The sequence below is a fragment of the Elgaria multicarinata genome, chromosome 1 (assembly GCF_023053635.1).
Source record: "Elgaria multicarinata webbii isolate HBS135686 ecotype San Diego chromosome 1, rElgMul1.1.pri, whole genome shotgun sequence".
Taxonomy (NCBI): domain Eukaryota; kingdom Metazoa; phylum Chordata; class Lepidosauria; order Squamata; family Anguidae; genus Elgaria; species Elgaria multicarinata.
Window position 1 is genome coordinate 172771322 of NC_086171.1, and position 26900 is coordinate 172798221.

Sequence of the window (26900 nt, forward strand, 5' to 3'; positions counted from 1 at the left end):
CTCTACAAATGACCAACTGTGGTCTGGATTGGATTGCTTAGGATGATCTGGCTTTTCCATACCAAAAGATTCAATAGATGGACTTTGGTCCTATTTGACTCTATGGATTTATGACACTACATGGACCACTGATTTGTAACATTGACCCATTACCTAGCTCATTCCAGTATCTGTTTCTGATTTCTTGAGTCTCTCAGTAAACAATGAATTCATTTCTAAAGACGTTTCACACATGAAGCTAAAAAAAAAGCCCCGCTAGTTGTGCCATACACACATGCCATTAATGTGGGAAAGGCAGATTCAATTTCTCTGTTAGTTTCAAGTTAAAAACTTCAGTACTTTCTCCAGTATAGATTTTGTTCTGATTAATTCTCTCTCTCTAGCTTCCTGTTCCTCTTACCCCTCCTTTTTAAGCATTAGCTTCTTGTGGATCTGAGTCTGTTTGGATGTTAAATTTGTCATTATTAGCTGTATTACATTAGTAGCTGTATTTTTCCAGGGTGAAACAGAGAAAACAATATTATAAACATTACAAGGCTCCTGCAAAAAGCCTGATTTCTTTCTTTCTTTCTTTCTTTCTTTCTTTCTTTCTTTCTTTCTTTCTTTCTTTCTTCTGGATCACAGGTACAACAGCATTTTTGGAGAGATATGATCTTTGTACCAAGAACAGCAAGGCAGAAGTGCGCTGGTGCAGCTAAGTAATTTCAGAGACTGGATTTAATGGTCTTATGGAAGCCCCCTTTAGATGGCCCATGCATATTACTTCAGTTGCAAAGTGAAGCACTCAACTAACATTTCTCTTCTCTCCCCTGCATCCCATTCCAAGACTTCTACATTCCTGATGTGTTAGAACAACAGCACAACTGTTTGCTAACCTTGACAATCATTGTATATTATGAGGCATTTGAGACTCACTTAAATCATAGCACCATCATGTCTATAGGAATAACATGGAGTTTACTGCTGCTGCCCTCGTTACCTGCATCTCTCTGGTGGTCATTTGCCACTTCCAGGTTGTGGGGCTTTTGGACTTTGGCCTCATGGTCCAGGCCTAGCTGCAGCGCTGAAGACATTAGCTGGGCCAATCTTTGAGAAGGATCTTCCCCAGCTGCACATGGAACAAGGATCCAAAGCTCTTTCTCCTTTATCAACAAATCATTCCAGGTTGTCATGGTGACTTGTCACTGGCCCCTGTTTCCACATCATGGTTTTGTTGCATATCTTAACTAGAAGAGCCCTTAATTGTCCCAACTGGTGGCTAATGAAGCTTGTGCTTTTTCTGTATGCCAAATGGAGAGGCTGCCATTTTAGAGAGCTGGCAGGCAAATGTCTGAAATTGCCTCTCTGGTTTTCACTTTGGGTTAATGCTGATCTAGTTGAACAATCCCACTTATATAAAGAACAGGAGCTGGCTCAAAAGCCACCTGCATAGTTAACCAGGAGGACCAATCTGATTTTGATGGCAACCCTGGAGTTGGAAATCATTTCTGCAATGTAGTCAATCAATCTGCAGTGTAGATTTGCCCGTGGTTTGTTTTCTGATAATCTATACATTATTTGTAGGTAGCTCAGGGCACATGTATTATTTGTAGAAGGTCAGAAGGAAAATTACCAGGCTTGGGCATGGGAACTACTGCATGGGCTGCCAGTACCATATTGATCCCGCTGGCAGGACTGTTTGCAGATCAGTATCATATGTGCATTTGAAAAAGCTTGCTCACAGGGGCAAAACTAAACATTTGTTTAACCACATATAGCTGCATAATTGTCTCCCCTGCCCTCTTGCAAGTGTGCATGGCCCTGATTCAGATTTATTTATTTATTTATTTAATTTTATTTAAAACATTTCTTGGCTGCCTTTCAGGGCGGAAGTCCTCACAAGGTGGCTTACAACAATAAAATACATTAAAAAAACAGTTAAAATATTGAAAGCAATAAAAACGTAAACACAATAAAACATAAACACAATTTAAAACAAAGTCAACAGTAAACTCAGCAAGAAAAACAATGGCAACAGCAGCAATAACAGTATTTATATTATGAGAAGGCCACGGTAAAATGAAATGTTTTCAGGGCCCTCTTAAAAGCCTGTAAGCATGGTGCATGGCAGACCTCTGATGGGAGTTTGTTCCGGAGTTGTGGGGGCACTGCAGAGAAGGCCCTCTCCTGCATGATCACCCAGCTAATTACTGTCATGGGTGGGCAAATGAGAAGGGCCTCTCTTTCTGATCTTAAAGTCCAGGCGGGCTGATATGTGTGAAGGTGGTCCTTCAAGTAACTTGGTCCCAAACTGGTTAGAGCTTTAAAGGTCAAAACCAGCACTTGGAATTGGGCTTGGAAACATTTGGACCATGACACATCCTACTCCCCATTTTCATCCTGAAATTCTAACACTCCCATATTGGGGGGGGGGGCTGTTAAAAACAACAACAGTCTTCAATGGAATCAATGGAGACTTTCCTTCTTTCTTTAACCCTAGGGTGACCAACTGTCAGGATTTCCCCGGATTTGTCCTGGTTTTTGTTCTTTCCATGGTGTCGGGGGGATTTTCTATAATTTTCAATAATGTCCTGGAATGACACACCTTCCCCTTTAAGGCTGCCATTAGCATGGCAGGAGGGAATGACATGCTTTCTTGAGGCACATCATTCCCCCACCCCGAGCTCCAATTGAGGTTGTAAAGGGGAAAGTGGGTCATTCGTGGACATTATAGAAAAGGCCCCAATTGGAGTGGATGGTGGTGGTGCAGAATGAAATCCTTTCCCCTCCTCCACTCCAATCGGGTTCTTTAAGGTGGCGGGGTAATAACGTACTTTCTGCAGGACTCAGAAAGCTGCTTCCCCACACACACACTAGGTGTCCTCTTTTTTGGTTTCCCAAATATGGTCACCCTATTTAACCCTCCTGTACAGTGTGTGTGTGTGTATGTGTGGAGAATTCCAGGATGAACACAGGATGGAAGGAGAAAGGAAACTTTCCTCTCTTGAAGCATCATGGTCCAATCCAAATCAGGGCCATGCACACTTGCAGGAGAATAAGGGAGATAATGAAAGGAACATTTAGTTTGTCCTGCACAGTGGTTCAGAGTCCTGAGAATACAACTGGCAACCACACAGACCTCTCCACGCGTGGCTGAGAAAAAAGCCATCTAGGTGCACACAGTGGTTACTACTCTCAAGTGGGAATGTTTGTCACAAGGAAATCTGGCCCTTTTGGGGCTCACCAGATTTCTGTGGTGCCCCTGACTCAGCTTGTAATTGCTAGCTGAGCTGTGGGTTCTGAAATCTGGGAACTTTATCAGGGTTATTAATTTGTGTAAATAGCAATTTGCGCAAATTACGACAAATTACGACAAATTACTCTTTATGCATTTTTTTGAAACCCCAAAATATGTGCACTTGCCTGTTTGCAGGAAAAGTGTTTGCAGCTAGTTTGCAGGAAAATGAGCCAAAGTCTGGGGGACGATCTGACGAAAGCTCAGTGAGCTCCCCCGCCCCCTCTGGAACGGATTCCTCCAACATCTTGACCCCCAAGTGGGATGCAGGGAAATATGGAGGAGAAATGAACCGCCCAGAGAGCTTCGGCTATTGGGCGGTATAAAAATGTAATAAATAAATAAATAAATGAAGGAAGGGATTCCATGCAGGCCATCAAATGGAAAGAATGAAGTCAAGGATGGAATGAAATGGGGGTTCAATGTTGTTGACTCTAGCATTTTCTATATCCTTTAATAAAATCCTTACACGTTACCTCTGCCAAATCAGGAGCAGAGAAGATGCTGCTAGGTTCAAACTGGGAGTTTTTCCTCAAAAGTCCCCTCTTGACCCCTCCATCAGGGGCTTCCTTCAAGGTCTTCCTTCATCCCTTCTACTCCAGGGCTGAGGCTAGGGCCCTACATCCTTCTTTCAGTTTTCCAGCCCATCTTCCATCTCTAGACAGCTCCATTTTAAACCCCTGAAAGCAGACTTCGCTAGGTCTGAAAGCTGTTCAAATTTAGCAATGTTTCTTAATTAACTCCTCAAGGAACTGCTTTGTGAGCAAGTTGAGTTGGAGAAGTCTTGTAAATTAGCATTTACAAACTAGAATAATACTTCAGTCTACCTTTCAGCATTGGCTTGATAATATGAAACCACTTAAATGCTTTATTTTACTTCTAGTATACATTTAGATGCATGATCTGAAATATCTACCCCTGGGACTGTTCATCATTGTTAGAGAACTAGTGGGAGGAAGGAGGTGGGAGCTTCAGGCAGTGAAGCCTGGATTGCTCGCAGTTATCCGATAGAAGTGGAGATATTTTCATCAATCATGAACGGGCCTCGATGTCTCCAAGAGGTGAGAACCGTCCTCCACATACAGTCCTACAAATACCGATTTTTGTTTTGTTTTGCATTGGTGTTTATTTGTTAGATCAATGGAGATTTTCAGAGTTTGGCAGCCTATCTATTATGCTAGTAGCATCTTTATTGACAGATGTGTGAGACATCTTTCTCAGAGGCAATATGATGCCATAAATCTAGTGTTAAGCATTCGTCTCATCATCACTCTTCATCTTTGCCTCTGTCTGCTGCCATCACGTCTCCCCCTGCCTCTGGGGACAAACTGAGAATATTGCCAGTTTTTCATGTACTTCTCACAAAAGAAAAATGTTGATCCTGTTTACTGGCCTCACTGTGGCTCTTCCACATCCCCCCCCCCCAAAAAAAGTTTCTTCCATACTATGGAAACTTCTCTCCCAGTGTTACAATACTGTTTGGAAATCATTTGACTATTTCCCAGTATTCACCTTAAAGGATATCACTCTCTCCTTGTCCCTCAAATTCCATCCTTTCGCACTTTCATGAGCATTTTTTTCTTTATTAGCGCATCGATTCCTCAGGTCACTTATAATAAAAAGAATACACATCTCCAATAGGGAAGAATAATCATACAAATAAAAGTAAGAATAAAAATGCAAATTGAGGGGTACATTTTTTTCAAAGAGGAACTAAATAGTCATAAAACCACAGCGGCCAGCCAAAGATTCTACAGATTAACTATCAAAACAAGACCAGGAACAAAAAGTTTTGAACAGCCTCTAAAAGACTTGCACCCACAAAAGGCCCTAACATACATACTAATAAACAGTTATCAATAAGGAACATTTGATTACCAGGCAGTAAAGCAAGGATTACTTTAAGTAAGGGGAAGTTATAAATTGCAGTGATACAGAAATTACTCACAAAGCTATTTTATCTCCCTTCCCCCCACTGCCCCAAGTGTAATAAATGTTCTTGTCAAATTTCCCATGATGAATAAAAGTAAACATCCAGAGAGTTTTAGGGGATTCTTTTAATAGTAAAAACTAATGCATAGAATGGCTCCTCACATTATTCAGAATCATACAATCAGAACAAATGCGGTCAGATGGATGTTTGGAGCCACAGAGAGTTTTTTTCCTGCTGAATTTTTAACAACAATTTCCCTTTTCTTTCTTTCTTTCATTCATTCATTCATTCATTCATTCATTCATTCATTCATATGTTTCTATACTATCCAACAGCCAAAGCTCTCTAGCCAGTTTGCAAAGATTAAAACTTTAAGAATACAATATAGAAATATAATGGGCCTATTCAGACAACACACTCAGCCATGGTTAGGGCCGCTAACCCTTTTGCAGCAAGTAGTTAGTGAGCATGGTTAAACTGTGTTTATGTAGTCACACAACATGCTAAGCCATCATGATTAGCTCAAAATGTTTAACCATAATTGTTTAGCATGTTATCTGAAAAGGGCTATTTTTTAAAAAATAGTATTTATTTATAATTATATTTATATTCCACTTTTTTCCTTCTTGCAAGGAACCCAAGGTGGCTTACATGGTCTTCCTCCTTCCCATTATTTCCTCCCAATGACTTCACAAGGAAAGTTAGGCTAAGGCCATAGCTAGACCTAAGGTTTATCCCTGGATCATCCAGGGGTCAAACCTGTTCATCTAGGTGACACACAGGGCATCCAGTGCTCAGGCAGGGGTGAACCCTGGATGATCCCAGGATAAACCTTAGGTCTAGCTGTGGCCTAAGAGTCAGTGATTGGTCCAAAGTTACCAAGTGAGCTTCGTGGCTGAGTGAGAACTAGAACATAGATCTCCCAAGTCCCAGTCTAATATTCTAACTCTCCAACTCTCCAACAATAAGAAAGCCCTATCATATGCTGTTAAATGCCTGGAAGTATAGGAAGATCTTAACTTGGCATTGAAAGGATGGCAATGTTGGCACCAGGTGGACTGCACTGTAGGGAGTGTTCCATAATCAGGCCACCACCATGAAGTCCCCTCTCTCTGGTTGATATCTTCTGAACTTCCCACTGAACCATTTTCTTTATTACATAGTAGACATTTTTCCTCTCATTTTTGGGTGGGAAGAATCTGTATATCAGTATAAAGGAATAGGATGATGCTACAGGACAGAGTTAACTAATTATGGAAAATAAAGAACAACTAGCCTTGGAAAGACTTTGCAGATGGAAGGATATGGATGAGGACAATGGAGGTAGCTTGGTAGACAGAGAGGAGGTGATTCTATCAAGTAAAGGGAGAAACCATCTGTTTTCAGAGCTGGAAAAACATGCTGAGATACTGGTTTATATGCCAACTGATCTAAAATACCAATGTCCTACAATGTTGCATTTTCCTTCTTTTGTAACTTGACATCATTACTACCACCACCACCACCACAACAGGGAAAGGTTTGCAAAATTTGCTATGCTTGTAACATCAAAATTATATAAAAACAGGTCATTGGCTAATATATGGATGCACGCAATATGGATTAGAAGGCTTGAGGGCTCAAAAACATATTTAGTCCACGTGGAATGAAGCATTTGTTTTATAAAACTGTAAATTTTGTGCCCATGGAAGTGACTGTTTCGATTTAGTCCCCATGAAATGCATTGCTAAACCCAGGCTAATCCCTCAGAGATTATCAGCTGTTTTAATATCTTTGCTGGCATCACACATCTAGCCATTAATCATAAGTCTGCTTTAGCAGTGTTGCTCACAGACTCTGCTGGCTTCCGAGCACTTATTTACATCTCTGCCTCATCTGGTATGCGCAATGGTTGGGAAAGAATATCTGTTTGAAGGGAAAAAAGGGTCCTTCACTTTGCAGAGGAGGGCAGTAGCTCCACAGAGCACATGCTTTGTATGCAAATGGACCCTACGTTTAATCCCTGGCAGATCCAGATAGGGCTGGGAAAGACTGTGGAAAGACTGTCTGAAACCATAGAAAGCTGTGGCCAATCAGTGTAGATGATACTGAGCTAGATGGGCCAATGGTCTGACTTGATATAATGTTTCATTGTTTTGTTCATTTAGCTGTTCCCAACAAATTCCAGCTGTACTTTTTCAAGAGCACTAAATGGTCTTTGAGCATTCGAGGAAGGCTGCAAGCCAATTGAGATGAGATCAGCAAAAGAATGGAAGGAAACACCTTTCTGTAACACCTCCCCTAATTCTGGAGGCTGTCATTCCTTTGTAGTGCATGCTTCTGAAAGCAAGGAAGTATAAAGGACCTTATTATAGTTACTATCCCCTGGAGTTTTATTTATATTTATCTGATCTATGTGGGGAAATCGCTGCACTTCATACAAGTTGGGCCACATGTTCTTCCAGTGAATATTTTTGACATGCATTTGGGGTAGGGATTGTGTGGTTTGGTTTTTTTTGGTGGAAGTCAGTATTTATTGCCCCCTTAGGGTGTTCTTTTCATAGCACTTTTTATTTGTTTGTTTGTTTTAAAATTGCCATTCATCTTAAGAGCATAAGAAGAGCCAAGCTGGATCAGACTAAGGTTACATCTGGTCCAGCATTCTGCTCACACAGTGGCCAATCAGCTTCCCACAGGAAACCCACAAGCAGGACATGAGTGCAACAGCACCCTCCTGACCATGCTCCCCAGCAATTGGAGCATAGTACTGCCTCTGATACTGGTGGTAGCATATAGCCATCTGGACTAGTGGCCATTGATGTCTTCTCCAGGAATTTGTCTAACCCCTTTTAAAGCCATACAAATGATGTCCATCACTACATCTTGTGGTAGTGAATTCCATAGTTTAACTATTTATCTGTTCTGAACCTCACACCAACCAGCTTCACGGGATGGCCCTAGGACTAGATGGACTATTATGAGAGAGGGAGAAAAATGTCTGCTTATCCACGTTCTCCACACCATGTATGATTTTGTACACGTCTATCAAGTCTCCCCTTATCTTCCTTTTCCCCCAAGCTAAACAATTCCAGCTGTTGTAACCTCCCCTCTTACTAGAGTTGCTCCTGTCCCTTGATCATTATAGTTGTCCTTTTCTGCAATATCTTTTCTTGCAATATGCAGTGACCAAAACTGTACACATACAAAGTATGGTCAGACCATAGCTTTGGATAAGGGCATTATGATATCGGCAATTTTATTCTCAATTCCTTTCCTAGTTATGCCTAATATGGACTTTGCCTTTTTTCAGCAGTGGCACACCAGGTTGTCATTCTCATCAAGGTGTCCACCGAAATCCCAAGATCTCTTTCTTCATCAGTCCCCACTAGCTCAGATCCCATTAGGTGATGGTTGAAGTTGGGATTTTTTGCCCCAATGTGAATCACTTTACACTTGCTTACAATGAAACACATCTGCCATTCTCTCAGTTTGGAAAGATCCTTTTGGAGCTCCAGTTTTAACCACACAAAATAAGTTGGTGTCATTGGCAAACTTGGCCACTTCACTGCTCACTCCTAATTCCAGATCTCCAGGGTTTCAGGCAGGAATTTTTCCAGCCCTGCCGGGAGATTCCATATAAAGCAAAGCATGGTCCTGGTCCTGGAGAGCCAGAGCCATGACCAAAAGACTGCTATGCAGAGTTCAAGTCTTGACTTCAGTCTCTGTCCAAATGGCTCCCTCCACTTAATTTAGCTACCAAAAAGCCTTGTGAAGTATTGCTGTTGGGAAAGTTAAGTCATAGTTGAAAATGATGCTGAACGCATCACTCTGTTGATAACTGATAGTGGTGAATTTGCAAGGCAGCTTCTGAGTGCCTCGCCAACACTATTGGAACACCTATACATCTCACAAATCAAGAAGGAAGCAGTACATGTATTGCACTCTGGATAGCTTAACAGGTTTTTCTCAATGATTTCGCTTCTCTGCCTCATACATAATCCACTCTCTATATGTTTGTGATTGTAACATTTACTTAAGCTGAAGTCATATGCCTGTTTTTCCTCTCTCTTTGTTTATTTGTTTGTTCATTTTCCCTTCAGGCATCTCTCTCTTTAATTCAGTACAGCCAACCTCAAAGTATTTCAAGGGTGTTGTTGCTTTTTCTGTTTATTTGCTTGCTTGTTTTGGAAGGGCATCAACGGACCTGTTACTAACCTGCGCCATGTTCTAAGCCCTGGGCTAGTCGGCTGGCAGCCAGTTTTACAAGGTAAATGTACATCTCAGTAGCTCCAAAAACTCACACCGTTAAATATTTTAAAAAGGAGAGCAGGATTACATCATGTGTATACATATACATGGCATGTCCTCATTATCTGGATTGCTGCACAGTTTCCTATTCCATGTAACTCAAGTCATTTAAATGAGATTCTAGGACTGGACTGGCCTGGCCATTACGCTTACCACCTTCATATCACTCAAAAGTGAGAAGATGGATTGATATGTGACTTCATTGCTTTTCACCTTTTTCAATATTTGTATGCATTAGAGCTCCTGATTAATATATTCTTGGGACCTTAAATAGCATTTTTATTAGATACAACATTTTATAGACTTCATACATCATATAAATTTGATGAAGCTAATTTTATGTAGGCCAATGAAATCTGGCTTTTTTGCTGCTACAGATTTAATAAGTCGGCCTTTCTGGAATTACAAGGCTTGGCCTTCTGCTACAATGTCTTTCTGGATTTCCCAGGAAGCTTGCTAAACAGTTCCAGTAGCCAACCAGGCTACAACTAGGGATAGATGAACCTGTCAATTTCAGTTCCTCTCAATTTCTCATTTTTCCAGTCTTATGTTTCGTTTATATCGCTCTTTGAGAATTTCAGCAGTTCTATGTTTGGTTTGTCCAGAAAGTTGATATTTTTTAAATAAAAAATTCACACGAAAAATCCTAAGCATTTTTTTGGTGGAGATTTCTCCTAATATGTGCAGTTTTGTCTAAGATATATATTTGTTTCAAGCTGTTTTCCTAATATAAGCCATTTTTGAACATTTCCCACCCTAAACTAAACATTTTGTATAGATTTTTTTGATTGGAGAACTCCAATGCAACATTCGGGGAAGTGCAAATTTTGAAGGGTTTTGGGTCACATAATGGTTTGAAAGTGAAAAATTAGGTAAGCTTGAATTGAAATATGAACTGAACAAATTAATCCCTCAACCATAGCCTCACTGGCCAACAAACAGCAAGTGGAGTTGGGGGCATTAGAACAGAACTATAAAAGTCCACCATTCAACTACCTTCTTGGAGGCTTGTGAATGTGATAAGTCTGATTTTCCTAGCAATTTTTCAACATGCCAAAATTATCGTTAAGAACTCAATCTGATCAAAGCAGATGGGTTCCCCCCTTCCCTAGCCACAGCTTCCCACAGAGAAGTGACAAACGTCTCTGTGATATGGAGAAGCATGAGGAATGGGACACATGAGACAGGCTAGATCTACACCTAGCAGGATATAGCACTATGAAAGTGGTATGAAAGCGGTTTACAAGAGGCAGGAGCCACACTACTGCTTGATAGCAGTAGCGAAATGTACTGACAACTATTTTCATAGTGTTATATCCTGCTTGGTGTGGCGCCTGCCTCTTAGATACTGCTTTCATAGTGCTATAACCTGCTTGGTGTAGATCTGGTCATAGTGTTCACATTCTATAATGTTTGAAGTCATTCGATATTATTGAAACGCATCAGTTCACAATGTCTTTATATTTGTAAATATGTCTTTATTTATAACAAATATATATATATATTATTTTTAATTATTTATATATATATTTATATATTTATTTATAACAAAGGCTATAAATTCTGCCCTGTTCAACATCAAAATAACAAATCCAGTTCTTCCTAAAGGATCGGGTCCGTAGTTTGGGGGTGCTCTTGGATCCAGAACTGTCACTTGAGGCACAGGTGAACTCAGTGGCAAAGAGCACCTTTTATCAGCTCAGGCTGATATACCAGCTGCGCCCTTATCTGGACAGAGATAGCCTAGCTACAGTTATCCATGCTCTGATAACCTCTTGTTTGGATTACTGCAATGCGTTATACGTGGGGCTGCCCTTGAAAACGGTCCGGAAACTTCAACTGGTGCAAAACAGGGCAGCACGCTTACTAACAGGGACTGGCCGATGAGACCACATTACGCCAGTCCTTTTCCAGCTTCATTGGCTGCCAGTCCAGGTCCGGGCCCGATTCAAAGTGCTGGTATTAACATTTAAAGCCCTAAACGGCTTGGGGCCAGGTTATTTGAAGGAACGCCTCCTCCCATATGTACCTGCCCGGACCCTAAGGTCATCCTCAGGGGTCCTTCTCCGTGAGCCCCTGCCAAAGGAAGTGAGGCAGGTGGCTACCGGGAAGAGGGCCTTCTCTGCTGTGGCACCCCGGCTGTGGAATGAGCTCCCAAAGGAGGTTCGCTTGGCACCTACATTATATGCTTTTAGATGCCAGGTGAAGACCTTTTTATTTTCCCAGCATTTTAACAGTCTATAAATAAATTTTAACTTGGTGTTTTAAATTTGTAATTTTGCATTGCTGCTGTTTTTATCTGGTTGAGCTTTTATATTGTATTTTATATTATGGTTTTATACTGTTGTTTTATACTTTGAATGTTTTTAATTTTTGTGAACTGCCCAGAGAGCTCCGGCTATTGGGCGGTATAGAAATGTAATAAATAAATAAATAAATAAATATTGCTAACATAAAGGAACAGCGGCTATTTTCTCCTCCGTTTATGCCTACCAACCTCCAAGGAGCTGACAGCAGTGTACATGGTCCCCCCACACTAATATTAACCTCACAACCTGTGAGGTATGTTAGACTGAAAAATACTATTTCGAGGTTACCCAGCGAAATTCATGACTGAGCATGCACTTGAATCCAGATCTCCCCAGTCCTTTTCCAATGACCTAACAACCACATTATATTGATTGTGGGCTCATCGACACCTGCAGCCCTTTGGGGAGTGGGGAGTGATGATCACAGAGTTTTCCACTTCTGGGATCATCCCTCAGAGGTCACATGCCAGCGAGTTGTCCCAGAAGTAAAGAGGGATGTTCCAGGGTGACATATATATATTTTATAGAGGAGACATTTGCGTAATTGTGCAATTGCATGGGCACAATCCTGCATGAAGAAACAATTTGTTTTTAACCCAATAAAACAAACTCAGCGCTGAGGGCCATCCCACATGCTCTTCTCCTCACTCCCGATGCTGACGGACTTCCCCCCCCCCCAGCTCTGTGCCCATTTCCTGAGCCCTGCTACTCATGGGGAAGAGGGAGGACCCCAGTAGGGAGAGCCACACTGCCCACAGAGCTCAGGATGGTCCTGAGAGGGCAGAAAAAATCAGCAAAAGAAGCAGTCCCAGCTGTCGTGTCTAGCCCTGCTCCCCCTGGGGTGGAAGAAGGTGTTTCAAGTGATCATTCAGAATCAGACTATGAAGTAGAGGAGTTGGTGCCAGAAATAGGCCAAGCTGTACCAGTGGGGGAGAAAGCTCTCACAGGCTCTTCACTAGCTGGGAGTAAACCCTCTTCGGAGCTTATCTCCTAAAGGACAAACAATACACAGTCAGTGGGAAGTCAATATTCTTCTGAAGGGGAGAGCACAGAGAAATTAGCCAATCCTAGAGTATGCCCCAGTCTAAAATGGACGGAGCTAAAAGAAGATGAGAGAAAGTCGGCCCGGCTGGCATCCCATCAGAAACTGCATCACAACTAGTCTCTCTGACGTTAATGAGTCTTGGGAAAGGGCTTTCCATTCTTCTTGAAAGGACAATTGTCTCACTTAGTTTGCATAGTTTTGCCTAGGGGAAAGTTCTTAGAGATTAGACTCTCTTCAGGTGAGAAGAGTTGTTTATTGCTTGAATAAAGCTTTGTAGATTACCTAGCAGGCCTCGTTATTGTCTCCCAAGAAGGTGGGAGGTTCTGAGAAACATGACACCAGCTATCCCAGGAGAACTGAGTGCTCGTCCTCAGTTCACCCCAGGATCAGCTGTGCATCATTTGGATGTGTAGGGATGACCTCGTGACCACCCCGGGATAAATGGCAGGTGTAGACAAGCCCAATGTTTGCTTTATAGGCGGTAACATTTCTCATTGAAATGAAGACCGATCAAATATATTTGCACTGTGCATTTTTTTTTCATTTCTCAGTGGCAGGTCTCAAAATTTACACCAAAGAATCCTTTGAAAAAGCTTATGCTGCAATTTTTCATTTAAACCTTATACTCCTTAGCAAGGTGAGAAATTTGTATGGATGGGTTTGTAAATTGAATCAGCTGCTGCTGTCAATGCCAGACAGGCAGGCGATGCTGAATTAAAGGAGTTTTTTCAAAAATCTTTAGTGCACCAAAACCTTTCATTTCCTGACATCTAACTGGAGCAATAGGGATGCTCTGTATTTAACCCACACCAGGGCCTTTGCAATCAGTATTAACAATGGGATTTCTTTTTCTCTCTTCTGAGCTCACCGACCTCCTTCATTCACCTCTCTTGTTAGATCGCCAGTGCTGAAGGGGATCTACAGCTATCTACAATCATCCCCAGTATTGAGAAGACAAATGGAACAAACAAATGTGATTTGTTATACCTAAAAGAATCTTTCTGGCTCAATGAGGCATTTCTACCTGGTTATTTTGAAAGTAGGATGACCTAAGCAAAACAAGGCCAAGCCATGTGTCACTGTTGCACAGATGGAGAGAATGAAACAGAAAACCTATTGTGCCACTTCGAGGGAATATATTCTGCTTGGAAACAACGTCACTGACAGATTCTTTACTTTGAGCATGTCACTTCCCCCACCTCCTGCCCACAGTTCTTTCTCTTTCTTCATCACAACAGACTCAAATGCCTTCTAAGACCTTTCTCTTTTAAGGCCCATCCACTAGGCCTTTGTTGAACTTCTATTGCTCTGATGTTGATTGGCATATTCAATTAGTTCAGTTGGATTTGCCTATTTCTATATTTTCGGCTCCTGGAGTAGCTTTCGTGCAATCAGTAAAAGAAGACAGTCTCTGCTTGCACAACACACAAGGAAAAAGGAATGGGGAGGGAAAAGGAAAATATATTCTTTTCGCCACGCTGGTGGAATGACCCTGCTCTCCCTTAGTTCAGCCTGCTGGAATGGCTGCTGGTGCTGACAGCGGAGGGAGGAGCAGCCTTCCTGAAGGAGGGCTTTCAGCAGGGTTGGTGGAATGGCCCTGATCTCTTCTGCCTCTCCCTCAGTTCAGGATGATGGACTGGTAAATGTGAAATGCAGCCAGAAAGGAACATAGTGAATTGCAGCAGGCAAACATACACAGTAGTTTGAAACAGGAAGGGTCCAAATGAATGGCAAACAGAGAGCCAGAAATTCAGTGTAAGCCATTTGTTTAGTCCCAACCTAAAGAAAATACAGAATAATTTTAAAGGGCAGTCCAGAATTAACAAAATACAATGTGTGTTGGTGGTGGAAGAGGAGAATGTTTTCCTGTATGAGAAAGGGTTGCTGTGATTCCCCCCTCCCCTGTTTTAAAGAGAGTTGGGAGCCTGGGAGGAGAGACTGCTCCAATCCTGAAAATTCTTGGTTCAAAACTACTGTCTTCTAGGAGGGCACCCTTGCAGGGACAGCTGTAACTCTTACAGGGTGGGAAAGTACAATGATATGTTTCTTTGTAGATATTTCCAATTTAAGGCTAGAAACCAGAACCAGTGTGGCAGGAAACATTCCTATAGATGGGTCTTCAAATGGTGTCCATGCTTTTGTCTCCTTCTAAGAAAGTGGTGGCAAGCCTTCACATTAAAATCACCTAAGTCAAGTCCATATTACAGAGAGCACCTTTCTAGTATGCACTGAAGTATATGTGAAAACCCTATTGCATTGGGTTGCTTTTGCCACATCTTCTCACAGCAGCAGCACAGCTCTGGAAAGGAGAAAGCAGAGAGGCCAAACTTGATGCTGTAGCCTCTCCCACAATCTCTCTTGGCCCTGACTTGGTGTGCCACATTGTCACCTACCTGGGCTATGCACAGTACTTGCGCTGAAGGTTAGCTACCATGTTCTACAGATTTGAGAGTCATCACATGCCCTTTAACTGGGGAGAAGGTTTTCATACATCCACATCCTCCTACTATTCCAAAATATACATTCTAGGATCCTTGCCCCATTCATTCTTCTCCCTATTATTCCAGGGCCCCACCACAAATTCAGTTCCTAGCAGCCATGGACCTAGTTTAATCTGGAAAGTCACTCAGTGATCAAGCTGTTAAATATATTCCTCAGATTACAAGAGCCTTGACATTCACTCAAGAGCAGCATCCTATCAGTGTTCTATTCTTAGAACATCATTTAAAAAGTCACTATGAATGGCCTCTCCCCTCAACCCAACTGAAGTGAACCTTACAAATGTGATCAATCCAACTCCCCGGTGAAGTTAATATGTCATTTGCCTCTAAAGAGCACCTTAAAATTGGGCAACAGAGCACAATGCTTTAAGATTATCAGATGATCTAGTAATTAATTTCGTTACAGTTCAGGTTTGGGAAATGTCATTTTGTGTATTCATTTGGAACTGTTATTTTGTATCCTTGGGCTATAAACACACAATATCCTACTCCAGGGCCTTGGTCAGAGTTTCAGGCTAACAGATCCAATCCCATGGCTGTTCAATTGTGGCATTGCAGTTGCTTTTTTGAACTAAAGAGCAGGAGCCTTTTGATTATATCTCTGCATCTCCCACTGCTGATGACCATTAATAGTCCATGCACAATTTCTGCATACTCCCCCACCCCCTATACACACAGTTTCCAGATCTGGCATCAACAATATGCCTATAGTCACAAGAGCAGCAAGCCTCCCTCTGCCTTTCCTTCTTCCTTCTGATTTTGAACTCAGAGGTATCCAGCCTTGCATCTCACCCAGAAAGAAATTACTACAAAGAAAGGTGGGTCCAACCATGAAAAAAAGTGGTACAGAAACCTGTGGGTTATCTTCATAGGGGATGATAATAAGAAGATTAAAACAGTGCTTTGCTAGCATGCTTTGAGATCCACTTTGAGTTGCTAGTCATCACCTATCAAACCTTTCCACTCTATGTATCTGAAGGACCATCCTTGAGGTCAGCTGTGGAAGGATGTTTGCATACACCAGTTTAGAACATTTGATTGATCTGGCACAGGAAGAGATGTGCTTTGTATAGCTACAAGGTTAAAGAAGTCCCTCCCCTTGGAAGCTTGTTTGAGCCCGAACCTTGTTATATTTCAGAGACAAATGCAAGGCTCCTTTCTGTAGACTTGCTTGCCAGTGTTCAGAGGAAGGCGGGTTTTACTTCCTCTATTTTGTGATGCAGTTGTATGTGGGTTTATTCATTGCAATGCACTGTTGCTGAATGTTATCTTGATGATGGCAGATTTTTCTTCTCCTTTTTTTGTAACAGCCTTTGATATATTGTTACAAAAGCACCACAAATAAACCAACCAACCAATCAAAAGTTAAAGCAGTTAGAGTTGTAACTACACATTATTGGGTCATCTTATCTTACCCACTCACAAAAAAAATAAATAAATATGTTGAGTTCTATGTGCTAATTTTGCAACACATTCCAACGTTGAATGTCAGTTTTCTCTGATTCATGTCGTTAAGAACTGCTGTTTAATATTCATGAACGTATCAAATCATTATTGAATAGCCATTTATCCATTATTCAGTATTAATCAGTTATTATTTGATTCACTTTTCCTTAATAATCAGTTCTGAATTTTAATATGTGTTCTCCAATAATTCAGTTTTATTTCCCACACTGAAATACCCACTCATTTAGTTACATGTTACATATGATTAACCAAAGCATCTTTGAAGCATTATCACTTCCCCCGCTGAATTGGATTCCTAGTATTTTCTCTCTGTAATTTCTTCCTTACTTCAGTGCTTAAGTAATTGGCTGGTTATTGATATCCAAGCAGCAGTGCAATCAAAGGATCAATTCAACTTAGATTGTGTGAAAGTTGCTCTTTAGTTCGAACTAAGTTCAGTAAAAGTTGTGATAATGAGCATGGATGCAAATTAATGGAACAAATTTATTTTGCAAGACTACTAAGTTGAGAGAATTAAATGAAGACAAACAGTGTGTCTGAAAACTTGTACTGGTAGAAGATGGAATTTGAAGATTAATTAAAGGAAACCAATCCTTCTAGTTTAGTACAGGAATATGATAGCTTTAGCCTTTCATTTCAAATTGCTACAGGCTGATTTTGTACTAGCACTGTACTGCTAATTTACTACCACTGGAACATCTGACTCGACTGCTGTAGGATATATTTGCAAAGGGCCATGACTCAGTAGGCGAGCACGTACTTTGCATGCACAATTTCCTTGGTTCAGCCCCCAGCATCCCAGGAGTGCCACTGCCAGTCTGTGTAGAGATACTGAGACAGATGGACCAATGGTCTGATATAGGCAGCTTCCTATACCTCCCCTCCATGGGGGGGGGGGAACCTCCCACCTCTGTCTTAGATAGGAATTGGTGGTAGAGTTGTCCTTTCTAAAGGCAGCATGATTTATTCTCACTAATCAACACATGATAATGCAAGAATGAAAATCTCCAACTTGGTCCACCAGACCAGCCTATCCAATCCGTGGGTCCTTAACTGAAGTCCCTTCACCATCCTAAGCCCTGCCAATCAGGGTGAGCAGAGAGAGGGATCCCTGCTGTTATCTCTGATCAATATTAGGAGATAACAGTGGGGACAGTGGAGGCTGGTGGTTCTAAGGTGAGTGGGGTGGCAAATCTGCTCTGGATTTCAGTCAGAACTCTAAAGGAGCTCCTTTACAGTTCTGACTGGTTCTGGTTTTGACTGACACCCAGAGCAGATTCATCACGCCACTGACATCGGAGCCACCAGCCTCCACTAAGTGGGGATTCCCTTATCATGTCACTTGTTGGCAAGCAGCACACAAAGAGCTTTCCCTGTCCTGCATGATCCCCAACGGGGGAAGGCAAATGAATAGGCCACGAGAAGGAGGTGGCTGTTCTCCGGTAGGGGGCCTGCTGAGGGCATCTTCCTCAATTGGCCTCCCAAACGTGCAGCTGATACTCCCTTTGCACTACCCTTGCTTTTGAAACCTGAAATGGTATCTCTTGGCATGCTTTCTTCTCACTGTAGGGACAAAACAAGGAAGAACATCAGTCATGTAATTCCCACTGAATGGGCAGCGCAAAAAGGCACAGAAGTGAAGAACATCACTTCTGAGGCTGCTGTGTGAATGGGCTACTGTTTAAGAGGTAGGTACAAACACACTACAAATTATAATTCATGACCATCAAAAAAAGAGTGGTGCTAAACCTCATGTGGTATTTAATGGGCATCTGACATCTCATGAACCCCAACAACATTTCAGTACATGTTCTAATGAATGTGTGTGCTTTCCTCTAGCTTTAGTACGCTTACAATTTAGGGCACGTGAAAATCACTTCTCTATTTAAAACTTGATACAACTTTACTAATTCAGCAATTTGCTCAGCCCTGGGAGAATTAGAAATTCAAATGTGATGAGGAAATGCGTCGTGTGTGTGTGTGTGTCAACAAGAGTAACCTGATAAGAGCAGCAATCAATCATGCTGGAATTGAAGTTAGCGACAGATAAGCTCATTGCAAAACAGATCAACTGCCACTGATAACTTAGTCCAGGGGAAGAGGCTTAACAAGTGGGGAAAACATTTTTCCCATTTATGCATGAATGGAACCTCAGAGAATATTTGGAGGCCTGAGAAGGTGTTCCTTGTCTATAAAATGGTAATACAATCCTTCTTTTCTCCTACCGGTTGAACATTTGTCACATCAAAAAGCCCTGCATCAGATCACCGTAAAGGAATTTTGTGATGGTTTGTAATACGTAAAAGTAGTATATAATAATAATAAGGAAGGAGAGATGGGCACTATTTTGATATGTGGATAGAGCTGCCCCTTCATAAATAGGGAACAAATGCATAGATCAAATATCTGTCTGTCTGTCTGTCTGTCTGACTGTCTGTCTGTCTGTCTGTCTATCCCCAAATCTGGAATATTAATGCTCCCAGAAGCTTGGTTGTGGACAATTGCTATTTCTGGACCCCAATCCCAAAATCTTTGGGCACACTGTTCAGTGCAACAATGGGGTGTCTATACACTGGTGTCCTTAAAGAACAACAGTATACTGACCTTAGCAAATTAGTGATCTTAGCAAATTTAGGAAATTACAATAAGAATATAACGTGAATCACTATGATTTACAGTATTATTTATCCAGAAGCATGCCATCTCCTTTTAACAGTGTTTGTTTCTTTTCAGATTATATGTGATCACAGGTGCTATTTTAAGTAGGCAAAGTGCTATTTTTGTTAAATGAGAAGGCTGAAAGTGTGAGCATTGGTGCTGATGATGACAGAGAAGCTGTGCCTACAAATGCTTAAAAGGTATTTGAGTGATACCAAAGGTCAGGGTTCTGGGACATTAACTGGATAGGATTTTGCTGCATTTTATGCTGTTATTTTAAGGTTTCAAACTGGCATACATGAAGAACTCATTTAGGAATGAATGTAGATCTGATTTCTAATGTCAGATTTCCAATAACACATGACATTGTTGCTGCATGATATTCAATTATATTGTTGGTAAGACGAGTCAGGTTAATTCATTACCTGTTGAGTTACAGTTTTCCACAACAGTAAGTGCTAGTTAAGATGGAAGTGTCCAATCACTGTGGGTTTTATGTGTAATTGTAAAGTTGGATTGGAGTGTTGGGGAAAACTCAGGAACGAAAGTGCTAAAAGCTTTATCCTAGTACTAGGCAATGTCCAGGAATCAACTTCAACTAAAAGTGTACAGGATAGAAGGCAGGAGCCACACTACTGCAAGATATTGCACTATGAAAGTGGTGTAGAAAAGGCAGGAGCCCCACTACTGCTTTATAGCAGTATTGAAGTGCACTGCAGGATCTACACAACTGCCTTATAGTGGTACTGAAGTGCACTGACAACTGTTGGAGCCCATGACACATCTACACCAAGCAGGATATAGCACTATGAAAGTGGTATGAAAGTGATATATGGTATGTGTCAATGGGCCCCAACAGTTGTCAGTGCACTTCAATACTGCTATAAGGCAGTAGTGTGGCTCTTGCCTTTTATATACCGCTTTCATAGTGCAATATCTTGCTTGGTGTAGATGAGCCCGTAGTTTCATATATCTTTTTTGCATGTTGCTAGATCAAAAAATGCATACAAAGATGTGTGTTATCAGGAAAAATAACATTAACATGCATTATATTAGGATTTTTTTTGGGAAAAAAAGTATATATTTAGCAAAAACACATACAAAAATGGAGAAATATGTACCAAAATGTTTATGAAGATCCACCCCCCTCTTTAAGGAGATGATTCATTCATTGGGTCCAGTGGGACTGCAATCTCTTAAACTGCAAATCAGCCTGTGAATGGGATGCAACTTGAGTTGATCCTGTTATTAATTAACCTCACGTATTATTTAACCCCATGTGGTCAGGCCATATAATCTATGGCAGTTGCTTTGTTCTAAGGCTTAATTCAAGCTAAATCAGACTTAATGAAAGCCTGACTTGAACTTGATGTATCCATGTAAACAACCCCACACTTGACCTCTGGATCATAGCTGCACATGTATATTTATCTCATAGAGGACTTTGATACCCTCTACAGGCAAGCCAAAGGAAGAGGGAGCCATTGACATTATTATTATTATTATTATTATTATTATTATTATTATTATTAATTTATTTATTTATATAGCACCATCAATGTACATGGTGCTGTACAGAGTAAAACAGTAAATAGCAAGACCCTGCCGCATAGGCTTACATGAACGTGGACTGACATAAACAGAGCTGCTTCTGTTTCTTTCCTGGGACGCTGATGGCATGCTATCTGCCTTGGTCACGCACCTATCCCTCCTGTCCCACTGCTACCAGTTTACAAATTATTATCCAAGGCCACATGATTACATTGTGAATGCTTAAACTGGTCTTGGACCAGTCAGTGTGTGAATGAGGAAGGCAACAACCTGGAAGCTCCATATCACATAAGCTGCTCCAAGTTTTCTAAAGGAAGAGCCAGTTCGGAGTGCAATTAACAAAATAAAAAAGGAGCTTTAGATAGGAGAAAGGCTCCACTTAAAGCCAAAGGGTTTTTTTGGTGTGTTTTTAACCATATCAGATTGTGAGTGAGATGAACGGAAGCAGGGTCATGTTTTATTTATTTTCCTCTTTTCTTACAGCGCAGTCATTTCCATTGACTGTTTCCTTTTTGTGTTTCTAAACCACATATTTAATAATAGATTGTTCCTCATTCTTTGTTGCAGGGGGAGGAAAGCCATCCCCCCCCCCCCCCGCTCATTATGGCTCGTGTCGCTCCGCCTGTCACTTGGACTTACCAGCAGACAGTGTGACGTGCAATAGCTTTGCTTCAGCCTTTTCTGCAAGAGACAAGGAGGTGCCGAGGTGCTATTAGAGCTAATTAGAAGAAAGTCAATTACCAGAGATTCCCCCCTAGAGGATTAAAAATGCCACAGTCACATCAGCTGCCTTTTGTTTTATTTTCAGATTTACTGAGAACATTATTTAATGTTCACTCCTGTAAGGGGAAGGGAGGATGAGTGGGGGAACTTTCTTGGACTTTTGAAGTGTCAGTTTTTACAGAACTAGGTTTTTCTTTTTGTAAAAACAAAAATGTTGATTACAGTGCAATCCTATCCTCAAATGACACCTGCTGGGATAGGCTTGCTACTAAATGTCTAAGGCCAGCAGAACAAAAGGTTAGGCCAACATTTTATTTATTTATTATTGCATTTATATCCCACCTTTTTTCCTCCTGTCCATTATATCCTTACAACAACAACCCTGTGAGGTGGGTTGGGCTAAGAGTCTGTGGGCCCTATATCCCGGGATCATCCCTGTGCATCCAAATGCCACACAAGGGATCCCGGGAGAAGGCAGGAATGATCCCTCCATTTTCCTGGGATAACCCTTAGGTGTAGAAAGGGCCAAAGACTGGCCCAAAGTTACCCAGTGGGTTTCCATACCTGAATGGGGACTAGAATCTGGATGTCCCAACTCCCAGTCCAATTTTAGCCACTGCACCACACTGGCATAGTGGATATATGCTGCTGAAGCATTGCTGTTGCCCTGGAGTCATGCAGCATCAGCAGTACACCCCTAGTACAAGGGAAGGAGTTGGGGTGCTAGGGGAAGGAGGAGTGGCATTAGTTAAAATGTTTCCATTCTAATCAATGAGAAACCTAAACTGACAGCCCGCTTCCTCTTTATCCTCCCCCTCCACCTGTGCCACATCAGAGGATAGGATTTTGACTTGCTCAGTAGCCAATCACAGAAAACCACCAAGAGTACATATGCCCCAGTGAGGAAACAGAGCTTAAGATGCATACCATAGTAGGGCTACATTACTTTGCCCTTGGGTCTAGAGAACGTGGAGCACGTTGGTGATGCAAACTTTGGTGATGCAGTACTTTTAATGATGAGCCAACCATAGGTGTGCACAGCTCATTTCATTAGGGTGTGTACCTAATGCCCCAATTGGAGTGGAGGAGGGGAAAGCACACTTTATCGCTCCCCCACCCCAACAGCCTGGCCCAAGATATTTTGCTCCTTGAGGCAGAATGACTGACACACACACACACACACACACACACACACGCGGCTCATGTCATGGTGCATAAGCCAATCAAGTTATTTTGGCACTAGAGGCTAGTTGACTAAAGCTTATTATACTGTAATAAATTTGTGAGTCTTCTTGAAGCCACAAGACAGCTTTTCACCACAAAAGAATTAGAGTCCCTCTGCTTCTTCATATCTGTGCACCTTTCTCTAGCAAGAGCAAACCCCTGGTGTCAATGAGGACTATGCACCCTCCAGTGCCTGACCTTGTGGATCATGCAACCATCAGGTGCAGTCCAGAAAGATGCTTTCAGAGCCTAGGAGATCCAGACACGCTCTAGCAAGCCAAGCCAAGACACACTATACACTCATATGTTACGTTGCCCCTAATCCAAACATTGCTGCTCACATCCCTTTTTATTGCAGTACCACTTCAGTATACGTTCCACACTGCACAGCTGCTACACTCCTGAAGCTAGAGTAATAATACCTTTTTTTAAAGATTTCACACATGTGCCAAGTTCCACATTATAAATCCACTTAAGGTGCAATCCTCTGCGTGTTTGGAAAGAAAAAGGTTGTGCAAATCTTAGCATGCTCCATACTTATATTATCCTTTCCTATAACAAAATGGTGCTTACTCCTAAGTAAAGATGTTCAGCATCAGGGCAGCAGAGGGAAATCCTATTTTATTCCTTTAGTTATGCTAATATGACATGATGCATGCTTAAAAAGGGGGGGGGAATCCTACAACTCTTTTGTATCTGGTCATAATAGGCAGGGCTCCTGCATCATGTCATATTAGCATAACTAAAGGAATAAAATAGGATTTCCCTCTGCTGCCCTGTATACATTTAGGGACATCATTGCTGTACTTAATACAATGTTTAAATGTGGGTTGAAAAACCCACAGTTATCTATCCTATTCTGCAATGGCTTCATCTTTATCCTCTTCTCCTGCCTTTCTCCATCCTCCCATCTATTTCAGGCTGAAATTCCATGCACCTTTACCTCAGAATAAGTCCTGTTGTTCTTAGTGGGGCTTATTTCTGAGTAGACATACATAGGATTGTGCTGCAACTCAGTTTTTAAGGCGTCTTTCCCATGCCTTCCTGGGGACCCCTTCTGCATAGAAGCAGGTCCACAAATACTGAGCCTCAGCCCCTCTATGGGAACAAGGGCATGCTCAAGGAGGTGCCCAGCTATGGTAAAGGCCACCCCATGACTAATTACAACCCAAAGCCTTTGCCCCTGCCTTCCTGTGAGCCTGGAACCCAGGAATTAAAAGAAAGCCCAGCACCAAGCCCCGTACCAACCAGCGACCACTGTAAGCCCCTCTGCAAACATAGAGGGATGGCCCTACTGGTCTTCCCTGATAACCTTGGGCCCACTAGACACTGTTGTTGTGTGAGAGCCACAGACTGTCCACATAGTCACCACCACTCCTCCATCCCACGTGTTTGCTTGCTCAGCTGCAGACACACATCCTCCAGTTCTGCAGCCATGATTCAAAGAACTGGCCAAGTCAGCAAAGAAGCAAGTCACTGCCCACGCGACTCTCCCACTGGCTTCTTCACTTTGCACTAAGTGAGGGCCCTGCCAACACCACTTCTGGAGGCTGTTCTTGCTGCAGCCAAAGTTGCCCCACCATTGCGGGCCACATGCTTCTTTCCTGCTCCACCCTTCATGTTGGCGGCTTTAAGGTGGAACCTGCTGTGCTTAAAGGTATATTAATGGTGGGTTGCTCGCTTTCCTCTTCTCCTTAAAAGCCTCGCTTTGAAAGTGGGGGAGGAGGGGAGTGTGGGAAAGAGGAAGTAGTCCCAGAAACATTAGAATGTGCCTACGCACACTTGGCACACCCCTTGTGCACGCCAATGGAGCCAATGGGAAGAACCCAGTAGGATGAGGCTATTGCTAACACTTGGCATTCATACATTCCTCCTCAGAAATCCAGAATCAAGCACCCATCAGAAACCTCAACTTCATGGCTGCGACTGGGGTGGCAAAGGTGACAAGTAAGCAAGGGACGAGGCTCACCAGTGGGGGACAAGAGTCATGACTTATAGCACAACTCTTGCTCCTTCACCATACCCCTTGAGCACGCCAAGAAAAGAGACATGTATGCAGAGAGGCAAACACCCATGCCCATAAATTATCTCCCCACCCTCATCTAGGAAAGGCAATGGAAAGCACAGGCACCATTCCTCTTTTAACACCATCCATCTTGCTCATTAGATAAGTCATTCTTCCTTGCCAGATCAGAGCCAAGGAATGTGCCTTAAATGGGATGAATGAATACTGCCTTAATGATAGTACTTCCCCTTATCAGATACAGCACAGCAAAAAACTGACATTATTCAGACTATCAATGAGAGAATAAATTTGGCAGTATGAGATGAAAGGAGGTGGGATACATTAGGTGTGCTCAATGGTGCATTGGTAAATTTGGAAGTTCAGGCACTCATCTTCACAGTCCCCATAAACACGACCCAAAGGGGAGTCCAAGAATTCAGGCAATTGTGTTAATACATGTCAACAAACTAGTTCTAGCAGTTTTACCTCCACTAGGTCTTTAGGACCAAGCCTACAACACATCACAGAGATTGTGATGCACTTTGAACATACATGAGAAGACATCTGCCCACTTGATCTCTCTTAAAGACAAATATGATATTTTGGAGTTGAACATCTGTAGAGATACATCTGCCCACCTGATAACTCTTAAAGATAAAGGTAATATCTTATAGGGGACTATCTGCAGGGTTACATCTGCCCACCTAATAACTTTGAAAGACAAATATGATATTTTACAGTTGAATACATGTAGAGTTTGATCTCTGTGATGGCTGTTCAATACTTCAGCTAGAATCACTTAGTTGGAAGAGACCTAAAAAGTCACCTGGTCCAACCCCCTGCTGTTACAGGAAATCCACTACCACAGTATCCCTGATAGGTAGCTATCACTTTTTTATCTGCTTAAAAACCTCCAACAAAGGAGAGACCACCACCTTCTAAGGCCGTCTGTTTCATCATCAAACAGCTTGAACTGTCAGGTGTTTCTTCCTAATGTTTAGTTAATGTCTTCTTTGTTGACATTTGAACCTCTTGGTTTGGGTCCTAACCCCTGCACATCATCTTGCAGTTGTTAAGTGTGTGTGTGTGAATCAGCCTGTAAAAACAGTACCTTGGGCGAGAATGGGCAAAGGTAACTTCTACACGTTGCTGTTGTGATAGACGGTACCAGTATCAGTACAGTGGCAATGAAATCTGTATGAGCATCATAGCTTTCAGTGGATTAGCAGCTTACCTTTTGTGCTCGCCGCTTGTCAGCTCTTTGATTCTGGTGGTAAATCCGGCTGAAGTTGGAAACAATAACTGGCACAGGAAGGGCAATGACAAGCACACCGCTGAGTGAACAAATGGAGCCGAATATCTTGCCCGCAATCGTCTTCGGCACCATATCTCCATAACTGGTGTAAAAGACAGACAAAATGAGATGGTGATATTAGGACAAAGCTCATCACAAGTAAACACTTGCAAATTTAATCATCTAGAAGATGAAATCAGAGGCCTCATATCCTTGTACTCCTTCAAAAGTAACTCCAAAAGTTTTCCAGAATGTATTGTGGTGGGTGTTTTTTGGTGGGTGGAGCCTGTTGGACACTGCAGGGGAGAAAGAGGGAGTTAGAAACCTTGCTACATCTATTTTGTTTATTTATTACATTTTTATACTGCCCATCAGCCGAGGGTCTCTGAGCAGTGCACAATTAAAACCATAAAATACAACAAGTATAGATAAATTTAAAAAACATTAAATGTTAAAAAAGCAATATAAAAACCAGTTAAATTAAAAACCATGGAGAGCCTTTCCGAAAAGGTATGTTTGCAAGAGGAGTTTAAAAGATGTTACATTTTCCGCCTCCCAAACTGCACGAGGGAGGGTTTTCCAGAGGGTGGGTGCCGCTTCAGAGAAGGCCCACCGCTGAGGTTCTTCAT

General features: G+C 41.9%; 1 protein-coding gene across 1 annotated transcript in view; it reads right to left on the reverse strand.

Moving 5' to 3' along the window:
• Positions 1-26900, reverse strand: part of KCND3 (potassium voltage-gated channel subfamily D member 3) — a 364787-nt gene that overhangs the window by 56105 nt on the left and 281782 nt on the right. The window contains exon 3 of the mRNA XM_063143105.1: positions 26212-26374. Coding sequence (XP_062999175.1) covers positions 26212-26374 — 163 coding nt within the window. The remainder of the gene's footprint in view (positions 1-26211; positions 26375-26900) is intronic.